Source organism: Nymphalis io, chromosome 24 (assembly GCF_905147045.1).
Source record: "Nymphalis io chromosome 24, ilAglIoxx1.1, whole genome shotgun sequence".
Lineage (NCBI taxonomy): Eukaryota > Metazoa > Arthropoda > Insecta > Lepidoptera > Nymphalidae > Nymphalis > Nymphalis io.
The window spans coordinates 346,560-358,717 of record NC_065911.1 but is presented as its reverse complement, the minus strand read 5'-3'; the positions used below and the strand labels follow the sequence as shown (position 1 = coordinate 358,717).

The following is a 12,158-nucleotide window of genomic DNA, read 5'->3' as shown; positions in this document are numbered from 1 at the left end:
GACTATAAAATTACGTTAAACCCGAAATTAAAACGTGATTATTACCCTTTGCCTCGTATAGAGGAATTGTTTGCAGCATTGAGTGGGGGTGAGGAGTTTTCAAAAATTGACTTGAAACACTCATATCAACAAGTCCTTTTATCAGAGGAATCTCAACCTTATACCGCGATCACTACTCATATCGGCACCTTCGTATATCGCCGCACACCTTTCGGGTTATCATGTATACCGGAAAAATTTCAAAAAATTATGGAAGAGACGCTCCGAGGGGTTCCCGGTACGGTAGTGTTTTTAGATGATATATGTGTGACAGGTTCTAATAGACAAATACATATGAGTAATTTACGAGCTGTGCTGGAACGGTTACGGTCTATGGGTTTCACGGTAAAATTAAACAAATGTAGTTTCTTGAAATTTAACGTCAAATATTTAGGCTTTATTATAGATAGATTAGGCTTGCACCCCGATAATAAAAAAAATATCAGCTATATGCGATGCGCCACGACCGGAAAATGTTACTCAGTTAAAGAGTTTTTTAGGAATGCTAAACTATTATGGTAAATTCATTCAAAATCTTAGTATAATTTTACATCCCTTACATAGTTTAAGGTGCTGGCACACTACGAAGAGGGCCGGCCGTTGGTGTTGTCGGTGGATAGCAGCGCGAACGGGCTGGGCGCCGTTCTCGCGCACCGCTACCCGGACGGCAGCGAGCGCCCCGTGAGCTGTGTGTCGCGCACGCTCAATAGTGCAGAAATTAATTATAGCCAACTTGATAAAGAAGCGTTAGCTATCTTTTTTGGGATTATTAAACATCATCAATATCTTTTCGGTAGACGATTTGTACTACGAACAGATCATCAACCGTTAAGTTACATTTTTAGTCCAAAATGCGGTATCCCTCAAACGGCTGCAAGTCGCTTGCAGCGCTGGGCGGCGCGGTTATCGGCTTACGAATTTTCGGTAGAATTTGTGCGTTCGTGCGAGAACAGTCCGGCCGATGCGTTATCCCGCTTACCCCTGCCGTGCGAACACCGATCATCATCGCCTGCGCCGTTAAGTTATATCAATATAATAGACGATAACTTACCCATTAATTTTAAAGATATTAGTCGCGAAACAAAGAAAGATCCATTATTAAGTAAGATCGTTGGTTATGTGTTGTTTGGATGGCCGTCTTATACGAAATGCGAGGAAGAAAAAGCTTATTTTAGTAGGAAAAACGAAATTGTTTTAGAATTAGGTTGTTTAATTTATAAATATAGAATTATAGTACCGCCACAATTACGTAAAAAGATCTTGAAAGAAATACACGAAGGTCATCTTGGTATAAATAAAATGAAAAATGTATCAAGAAGTTATATCTATTGGCCTAATATTGATAGGGATATAGAAAATTTGTGTCGGAATTGCGAAGCGTGTCGCATGGTTCGAGACGCACCCCCGCGGGCTACTTTGCATCCGTGGAAATTTCCTCTTCATCCGTGGCAACGCTTACATGCGGACTTCGCTGAATGTGCAGGAAAAAAATATTTAATATTAATCGACGCGCACTCCAAGTGGCTGGAAGTTGTATGTATGTTACGAACGGACGCAGATTCGACCATTTCCGTTTTAAGAACTATTTTTGCGAGATTCGGGCTTCCATCGCAACTAGTTACGGATAACGGTCCCCCTTTCAGTTCTTTAGATTTTAATAATTATTGCATTTTAAACTGTATAAAGCATATATCAACGGCACCATACAGACCTCAAGGTAACGGCGCGGCTGAGAATGCCGTAAAAACCGTAAAAAAAGTCATAAAACGTGCAGTATACTTAAAAGAGGATGTGTCTTTGTCCCTATTGAAATTTCTTTTTCAGTATCGAAACTGTGAAAATGCTACTACGGGAGTTTCTCCGGCCGTCGCGTTGTTAGGACGTCGCTTACGAGGACGTCTGGACGCGTTACGCCCGAACGTGTCAAAGGTCGTGGAGTCGGTGCAAGATAGGCAGGTTGCTAATAAAATGGGGTCAACACGTCAAATTAAAGTAGGTGATGACGTTATGGTACGCGATTATACTAAGAACGGAACTAAGTGGACAGGGGGAACTGTAACAGGTCAATCGGGTCCAGTGTCGTATAAAGTAGACGTGGGAGATGGAGTAACGTGGCGTAGACATCACGATCAAGTGATTAACTTAAATAAAAAAGATCGGTTTTCTTTATCGCGGACTAATCAGCACGGCTCGGTAATTAACAAAGGGAAAAATGAGATCGAAAATGTTAACGGGTCGGGGTCGGCTGATAGTGAGGCTGAGGAGGAGAGGTTTGAGGACGCGGCAGGGGAAGCCGAGGACAGTGGCCCGGAGACACGTTCATTGTCACCTGGACCGCGTCCCCCGACGCCTCCCCCTCCGAATGCTACTGCTAGAGATTTGCGCGCTTATAACCGCAGAATAAAAAAACATTGTTAAACGTAATTTTAAGAGGTGTTTGTTTGTTTAGTTAGTTTAAGTATATATATATATTATAATACATGTATAATTGTATATACATACATACGTATATATGTACCTAGAACCTAGATGTAGTTTTTATACCGTTAAATATTGTTTAAATACTGTTTGTTAATTAATAAGAATATAAACTTTACTGTTATAGCTATACTTTAAGTGTTTAAGTAATTTAAAAAGGGGGAAAATGGACGGTTTTATATTATAACTGTATGTAGGTATTTTTATATTCGCAATAAATCAGTCACCATCTTGCTCCTGTGTTCGATTGACGTTCTACTGTTATTTTGAAAAGACCCCATTTTCAAATTCGTATTGTGTTATTTAAATTTATTAAAATATTAAATATTTTTAAACATAATCATGACGCCATTTTAAATTTAAATTTTGGCGCGATTCATATTATTGTATTGTTGTATACATATCTTTTGTCGAAGTATTTAAATTTTGTACATTAAATCTAAATGATTTTTCTAGTTCCTGTAAGCTGATATAACTTGCTATTTTAAGTTAAATATACGTATTTATGTAACACAAACGTAAGACATTTTTAAGTGACACCATTTTGAAATTCAGAAATATTTATGGGAACAAAATTAATTAAATAATTTGCTGTTTCGTTTTTCATCTGTAAAAACAATTGTAAGTAAATATTTTAATTTGAGTAACGTCAGACGGTCTCACCGAACGATTAGATCAGAAGAATCAATTAGTTTCAGTTAGGATTACAGTGTTAATGTAGCAGGAGATCATAAAGAGTGAGTCGGTCTCACCGAACGATTAGATTAAAAGAGTCAATTAGTTCCAGTTAACATTACAGTGTTAATGTACCAGGAGATCATAAACAGTGAGACGGTCTCACCGAACGATTAGATTAAAAGAGTCAATTAGTTTCAGTTAAGATTACAATGTTAATGTACCAGGAGATCATAAACAGTGTGTCGGTCTCACCGAACGAATAGATTAAAAGAGTCAATTAGTTCCAGTTAGGATTACGTTGTTAATGTACCAGGAGAACATAAACAGTGAGACGGTCTCACCGAACGCGGATGGCATTAATCGAAATAAGATCAATGTTAAATATATTCGATTTGGCCCTCAGAACATCCGACGCCGACGATTCCGGCGACGAGTGCTACGGGAGTCTACCCCCGGAGCCTCGTTTCGGGAACGTCAATTAATACATTATTATATGTTCTGTCGCCAGTCGCCATTCTAACATCGCACTGTAATATCGTCGTAACAATTTTATCCGTGCAGTGACGGAGAAAGAATACATTTCACTGCCCCTCTCTTTCCCATGGGTGTCGTAAGAGGCGACTAAGGGATATCTGAGCGAACATCTGCTCATCTGGTGGTAGGATGCTAACATCCGCCTGGCTTGTTACCACCGTACGCATGGTAAAAACTCGTGAAGTGGCTTGCAGCCGCGTTTCGAGGTCAGCCAGCGTACAGCCAGAGCCCGAGCGAGTATTGCCGCGATGGGTGTTGGTCCAGTTGGAGACGGCTGTTGAACCAATGCCGGGGGAAACTGTATTGACCTGCCGGTCAGGGAGACCCGAAGAAACGGCTGTTCCGCTGGCCGCCCGTGGCATAGTACAGGGGCCCGAGCGTGCCTAACCAGCTCGTGAGGCTGCCCCACCAGGCCACGCATAATCTCGGGGTGGACCGTCGTGCCGGTTGGTGACCGGTAGGGGGGTCCCGGCGGCCACTTCCGGGGGGGTTCGGGGGCCCTTCCGTCCGGCGGGTCAGTGTATTTTTCTTTTTGGCAACCACTTGGGGAAACACGCCTCCACACTTTGCCCATCCCTATCGTGGCAATACATCGCTCGCTTTACGTCTCTTTTCCATTTCATTTTTCCCAAATGGCGCAACAAAAAAGAAATAACGGTCGTACAGCGGTGCACACCCCCACCATACCCTCGCTGTTTGAGGTCGAGTTCTCTAACATCCGATTACTACACACTAACCTCAACGCTGTCCACCACCTTCTCGAGACAGCACGGCCAGCAATGTTGTTTCTCACGGAGACACAAATACTCCCGGCGAATATAAAAAAAAAAAAAAATTAAATATTGTAAATTATATTACAATACATATATCTATACTCAATTGCCTTTCATTACATCATCCACAAGACATTTAAGGCAAATTGGTGACCCCGACGTGATTCAGTCAGTTTATACGAAATTATAAGTGATTATAAAATGACCAGTGAAAATAGAACACCATCAGCCAGCACAGCATCCGAGTTAGCAACAGTCACAGTGTCATCAAGAATCCCTGAGTTTTGGTGCGATCGAGCTCGCTTATGGTTTGTGCAATGTGAAGCTATATTAACACCTCAAAAACTAAGCGACGAAGCGAAGTTCAACTTAGTCGTCACGATGCTGGGAAAAGACGTAATACAACAAGTCAGCGACATTCTACTTCAGCAACCCCAAACGAAGAAATATGACACCCTAAAATCGAGATTATTAGCAGTGTACGAAGAATCAGAAAATCGTCAACTCCAAAAACTTTTGAGTGAAATCGACCTTGGCGATGAGAAACCATCTCAACTTTTGAGACGCATGCGAGATTTAGCCAGGAGGAAAATTCTCGACGAAACGCTGAGTATCATGTGGCAAGGTCATTTGCCAGCCGCAGTACGCTCCGTCCTTGCCGTCACTGATGTAAAATATTTGGAAAATTTGGCTACTATTCCAGACAAAATAATGGAAAATACAAGGCCTATTCAAATAGCGGAGGTTAGTAGTAAACCGTCGACGTCAGCTGATAACCTTTCCGTGTTGCAAGCACAGGTGGCTCAGTTATCTTTACAAGTGATGGAATTGCAGAACATTCAAAGATTTCAACACAAAAAACGAAATTATAATATTCATAATCGCTACCGATCAAAATCCCGTGGCCGTAATATGATACGACGTAAGTCACGGAGCGCCGATGATCTTTGCTACTATCATGCGCGATTTCGCCATAGAGCTAACAAATGTACAGAGCCGTGCGCATGGAATAAACAAAATACCCAGAACAAGGAAAACTAAATAAGGTGCAGTCAGTGGCGGATGTCTGCACCCTTTTACCATGCCACCGCCTTTGCGTGACCGACTTAAACAGTGGTCTACGTTTTTTGGTGGACACGGGAGCCAACGTTTCTGTTTTGCCAGCCGTTAAAAAACCCTACAGACACAGTGATAGTGACAGTTATAGACTTTATGCCGCGAATGGGAGTGAAATACGAACATATGAAACTAAGCGCTTAGAGTTTATCCGTGCAGTGACGGAGAAAGAATACATTTCACTGCCCCTCGCTTTCCCATGGGTGTCGTAAGAGGCGACTAAGGGATATCTGAGCGACCATCTGCTCATCTGGTGGTAGGATGCTAACATCCGCCTGGCTTGTTACCACCGTACGCATGGTGAAAAACTCGTGAAGTGGCTTGCAGCCGCGTTTCGAGGTCAGCCAGCGTACAGCCAGAGCCCGAGCGAGTATTGCCGCGATGGGTGTTGGTCCAATTGGAGACGGCTGTTGAACCAATGCCGGGGGAAACTGTATTGACCTGCCGGACAGGGAGACCCGAAGAAACGGCTGTCCCGCTGGCCGCCCGTGGCATAGTACAGGGGCCCGAGCGTGCCTAACCAGCTCGTGAGGCTGCCCCACCAGGCCACGTATAATCTCGGGGTGGACCGTCGTGCCGGTTGGTGACCGGTAGGTGGGGTCCCGGCGGCCACTTCCGGGGGGGTTCGGGGGCCCTTCCGTCCGGCGGATCAGTGTATTTTTCCTTTTGGCAACCACTTGGGGAAACACGCCTCCACGCTTTGCCCATCCCTATCGTAGCAATACATCGCTCGCTTCACGTCTCTTTTCCATTCTATTTTTCCCAAATGGCGCAACAAAACAGAAATAACGGTCGTACAGCGGTGCACACCCCCACACTAACCTCAACGCTGTCCACCACCATCTCGAGACAGCACGGCCAGCAATGTTGTTTCTCACGGAGACACAAATACTCCGTCCTGCCGATACCAGCTACCTTAATTATCCCGGCTACACGCTTGAAGAATCCTTCAAAGCGAAAGCCGGAGTATGCTTGTTCGTCAGGACGGATGTTTGCTGTCACCGACTGCGCTGCTTGGAGGACCCCTCCTTCTCCATGTTGGTGGTACGTGTGGACCTGGTTCGTCAGAGCCGAGTCTACGTGTGCCTCTACAGATCCCATTGGCACTATCGACTATAAAAATCAGGCGGGTTTGCACAATGCCCTTACCACCAGTTACCACACACACTTATAATATATTCTGCCGCCAAACAGCAATAGCATTGTTGTTGGTGAGTAAAACAGTGTAACTACAGGCACGAGGGACATAACATCTTAGTTCCCAAGGTTGGTGACGCATTGTTGATGTAAGCGATGGTTAATATTTATTGCGGTGTCAATTTCTATGAGCGGTGGTGACCACTTACCATCGGGTTGCTCATCTCATCGCTGACCACGGATATATTTTTCGCTTTAGGGTATAATGTCTCCGAACAACGTGCTGAGGGCGGGCGATGGGGCCTCCGTGCTGTTCAGGTTCGCCCGCTGTCCGGAGTACCTCGTGCGGGGCCGCCGGCTGCTGTTCACGGCGGGGCTGGGGACCAGGTACCGCTCAACGAACCCAACGATAACTTCTAATTACAGTAGAATTGTTGAGCCAATAAAGTATATCGTCAGCTCAGTGTTGGTATCCGAGATCGCTAGCTCCACTGACTTTCACACATTTAATTTATAAGTGTTCGGTGAAGGAAATCCATGCATCGAAGCAGGTTGTGGAATAAGCTCAAACCTGAGCTTATTCCACAACCTGCTTCGAAGGAGAGGTTTTAGCCCAGCTGTGGGACATTTATATACTGTAACTGTTTTGAATCATGTTGGAATAAGTTTTGTTCTTAAGAAGAGATATCTTCGACCAACAGACACTTTTGTACTTTACTAGCAAAACCCCGTAGGTGGCTGTTAATGTGGTACAGCGCCATCTAGCGGCGTTACAACGAATTGGATATTATAAAATCATCCATGAGACGTACATCTAAATTTCAACTATGATGGTGATTCAAACGGTCCGAACTCTATTAATCACAAACAGATACACAAACAGCCATTTTTATATATTAACGAAATTGTTTTGTTACAGAGCCATCGGCTGGGTCACGAAAACCTTCCCGTACATACCATGAATTCTATAGAACACGGCTCCAATGTAAAATTCGAGATCTCTCTAAAATATTCTAGATAAATTAAATATTTTAATTGTATCTGTAACCAGTTTTCTTGTCGTGTTCACTTCATGATTGCGTGGGGGGCGTTTCGCCCTGCGGATTAAATTACAAAAAACGACAAACGATGATGGTATTTTTATGTTACATAAAAACAGTGTTGCCAACCTCTTAGAAGCATCCTCCTGACGGATGAATTGAAACAAATACAAAATACATTTATAATATGATGTTAAAAAAAAGCAAATCAAGTACTGCAAGTAGCATTAGTAAACTTGAAATATACTCAATTAAATGAAGCTGAAGAGTTAATCCCCGAAAAGAATTTCCTTAAAAAATGTTCCTCCTAAAAAATGTCTAACCTGAAAATATCCTATTTGATTTCATCTGACATAGCCCTATTTAGGGGGAAAACCCCCAAGTTGGCAACACTGTATAAAAAAATGTGGACCATCCATATAAACTTTCATATATTTAACACTAGCGAACAAATTTTTAATAAACCATCATATGTGATCGAGCAAATTTTCACTCATAACTCATTTTTATTCAGTCAGTTAATTAATCAGTGTCAGAGTTTTTATTACGTATATAACATACATGCAAAACGTCTATGCTTATGTTAATGGATATTACATCTTGGTTCCCAATGTTGGTGGCACATTGACAATATAAATGATGGTTAATATTTCTTAAAACGCCAATGACGCGGTGGAGAATTACCACCAAAATTACATTAGCCTTCCTATTCGAAATTAAAAAAGAGAAACAGAAATCGCAACAGTAAAAGGTTATAAGTCTTTATATTTGAAAATATGTACATTCAAAAACATTAAATTCTTAGTTATACCATGTTTGACCGACTCACTGTTTATGATCTCCTGGTACATTAACACTGTAATCCTAACGGAAACTAATTGACTCTTTTAATCTAATCTTTCGGTGAGACCGACTCACTGTTTATGATCTCCTGGTACATTAACACTGTAATCCTAACTGGAATTAATTGACTCTTTTAATCTAATCGTTCGGTGAGACCGACTCACTGTTTATGATCTCCTGGTACATTAACACTATAATCCTAACTGAAACTAATTGACTCTTTTAATCTAATCGTTCGGTGAGACCGACTCACTGTTTATGATCTACTGGTACATTAACACTGTAATCCTAACTGAAACTAATTGACTCTTTTAATCTAATCGTTCGGTGAGACAGACTCACTGTTTATGATCTCCTGGTACATTAACACTGTAATCCTAACTGAAACTAATTGACTCTTTTAATCTAATCGTTCGGTGAGACCGATTCACTGTTTATGATCTCCTGGTACATTAACACTGTAATCCTAACTGAAACTAATTGACTCTTTTAATCTAATCGTTCGGTGAGACCGACTCACTGTTTATGATCTCCTGGTATATTAACACTGTAATCCTAACTGAAACTAATTGACTCTTTTAATCTAATCGTTCGGTGAGACCGACTCACAGTTTATGATTTCCTGGTACATTAACACTGTAATCCTAACTGGAACTAATTGACTCTTTTAATCTAATCGTTCGGTGAGACCGACTCACTGTTTATGATCTCCTGGTACATTAACACTGTAATCCTAACTGAAACTAATTGACTCTTTTAATCTAATCGTTCGGTGAAACCGTCTCACTGTTTATGTTCTCCTGGTACATTAACAACGTAATCCTAATTCTAAATCTTTGAAACTAATAATAATAACATCCTGGGACATTTTTCACACACGTCCATCTGATCCCAAATTAAGCTTGTACAAAACTCATGCTATGGAAACCAGACAACTGATATACTACTGTTATAAATCAAACAATTATTAAAATAAAAAAAAGATTTATTTGGCCTTCGGCCTCAAGTACATACACAATTTATGACTTTAAACAAACATAAAATAATTATTAATTTAATTAAATCGGTAATTATTCGGGCAGAGCTTCCGCACACTTCAAAAGTTAACGTAATAATGAGCTCTTATCGCCAACATCTCGTCTTATATAGGCAGGTGTGGTGTTGCTGAATTAAAATATTAGTCTTCCTCCAACACGGCCTCTCCTGACGGGGCTGCGTCCCTGAAGCCCTCAGATGAACTTGTGGATGGACCGGTAACACCCACAACATCCGATAACTGCTCAGCATTGTCATCATTGGTTTCTGAGGAAATAAACACACAAAAATCCATCATTAGTCACGTCTGTTCTATTACTCAACAAGGCATATATTTGTATATTTGTCAACTACACAAGTCAGTTTTAATAGACTACATAGATTTTACACAGGTCTGTTCCCACGCAACCGAATACCTCGCACAAAGTCGTGTGTACGAACAGGTTTTACATCAGTCTATAGTAGGTCACCCCAGATACCTATACATCATGGATTTACACAGGTCTGTTGTCAGCTGCGCAACTGACTCACCCCAGAAACCATTGTGGTCAACCCAATACCGCGCGCACAGGTTTTACATGGGTCTTTTCCACTAGCACGTCTCACATTTACATGCCACAATAAATAAATAAAGTCAAGACAAATAACAACTCATGCACAACAAGTAAATACCTTCAAAAAATGTAGCACAAGTTTCAGGTGTCCATTCACCCTTCCATAAAACCATATATGTTGCAGCTACCTGAGTAGTTTTGCCATAAGCACCAGCCAACAATTGGACTTCGTATCTATCATTAGGGAGCGCCTTAGTTACTTTATAAGGGCCTCTCATACCACTATCAAGTTTCCCGGTGCTTTGAGAATTCTTGATCACGTAAACCAAGTCATTTACTTGATACTTTTTAGGAGGTTTTCTATTTTTATTAACATAAGCATCTTGTTTGTTTCTATTATCGCGAATAAGCTCTTCAGCTCGTTGCCTTTTTAATTCGCGAGTCGCGTCGCGATTTGGATTTGAACCTTCGTAGGTTATGTCTTTAATCAAGCTATTTATTAACGGAGTAGTCGAATCGGTGCCAATGAGAAGATTAAGTACCGGGTATTGGGTTGTCTTATGTTTAGTGATATTTAATTTTAGTTGTAATTTCCACAATAATTTTGACCAATCATTTTTATTATAATTTACTTCAACCCTTATCATATTAAGTACTGTGCGGCAGTAACGTTCAACTTGGCCGTTTTCTTGGTGCATTTCGGGAGTAATAAAATGCACTTCGACACCGTAACCAGATATCCAGTTAATAAATTCGTAATTATCAAACATACGACTTCTATCGCACACTAGCTTTTTAAAAGTACCGAACAGCGATATAATTTGAGTTATTACACGCTTTAGCTCACTACTATCTTGGCGTGTTAACGCGAACAGTAAACAATATTTTGTATATGCGTCAATTATAATGAGTACGTGTTTATGACCATCGCTATCTCTCATCGGCCCGAGTACGTCGGCGTGTATCACGTCAAATGGTACCGAATCTTTTTGCCACGAAGATATAGGTTGTAAAGGTGCTCGGGGAGTTTGTTTATGAGAAATGCAAATAACGCAGTGTGTGACATATTTCGCGATAAATCGTCTTAGACCGGGGAACCAAAAGTGCCGTAGGATCAGATCAATCGTCTTGTCTATACCGATTTGTTCATGCTCATCGTGGAAAACGCGTAACAAGCTTAATCTAAATGCTTTTGGTACATAACACAAGAATCGCGCTTGCTCACCCGTGACGTCGTATTTATAATACAAGAGGTCATTACGTTTTACATAACGCGTGTTATCTAATTCACCGTTATTTAATTTCTCTAACAAAGAAATGGTTTCCTCGTCACCTGCTTGTGCCACTTGAGCCCAATTTTGGGGCTTTCGAATGATATCGACAACATTGACCGGGTTTCTGCTTAAATAATCGACATGTGACATAAGTGTGCCCTTACGATATTCTAGCGAGAAATCAAAATCCTACATATACATCCACCACCTTGCAACTCTGGGTTGGAGATCCTTTTTGCGTTGCGTCATTTTTAGCGCATTACAATCTGTGATTATTTTAAAAGTTTTGCCAATTAAATATTGTCTAAAATGTTGCAATGATTTTACTACGGCAAGGGTCTCCAACTCATAGCTGTGGTATTTGGACTCCGCGCCGGCAGTTAATTTACTAAAATATACGACTACCCGCCTACAACCGTCTTTATGTATTTGCATAAGAATACCGCCATAGCCAATTGAACTGGCATCAGTATGTAATTCGGTCATTAAGTCAGGGTCGAATATAGCTAGAATTGGTTCATTTGTTAAATAAGAAATTATTTCCTGACGTGCGTTTTCATGTTCGTCGGTCCAGTCAAAAATTATTCCCTTCCTAGTTAGGGCTGCAATGCGCGCGGTCTTAATCGCGTGATTAGATATGTATCTACGAAAATACCC

The 12,158-nt window shown here is 41.3% G+C and overlaps 3 protein-coding genes across 3 annotated transcripts in view; 2 read left to right on the top strand and 1 right to left on the bottom strand.

Moving 5' to 3' along the window:
- LOC126777976 (GTP-binding protein 2-like) overlaps nucleotides 1–12,158 on the bottom strand; it is a 268,881-nt gene that overhangs the window by 114,569 nt on the left and 142,154 nt on the right. The window lies entirely within an intron of this gene.
- LOC126777984 (GTP-binding protein 2-like) overlaps nucleotides 1–12,158 on the top strand; it is a 309,400-nt gene that overhangs the window by 173,385 nt on the left and 123,857 nt on the right. The gene's annotated exons all lie outside the window — the stretch shown is intronic.
- LOC126777945 (uncharacterized) lies at nucleotides 4,704–5,485 on the top strand. Its single transcript, XM_050501267.1, has 2 exons — nucleotides 4,704–5,246; nucleotides 5,480–5,485. The coding sequence occupies exons 1-2, from the start codon at nucleotides 4,704–4,706 to the stop codon at nucleotides 5,483–5,485; spliced, it is 549 nt and encodes a 182-aa protein (XP_050357224.1).

Bases quoted from the DNA above. Each gene is read 5' to 3' on its own strand.
- LOC126777945 (XM_050501267.1), top strand. From the start codon at position 4,704: ATGACCAGTGAAAATAGAACACCATCAGCCAGCACAGCATCCGAGTTA.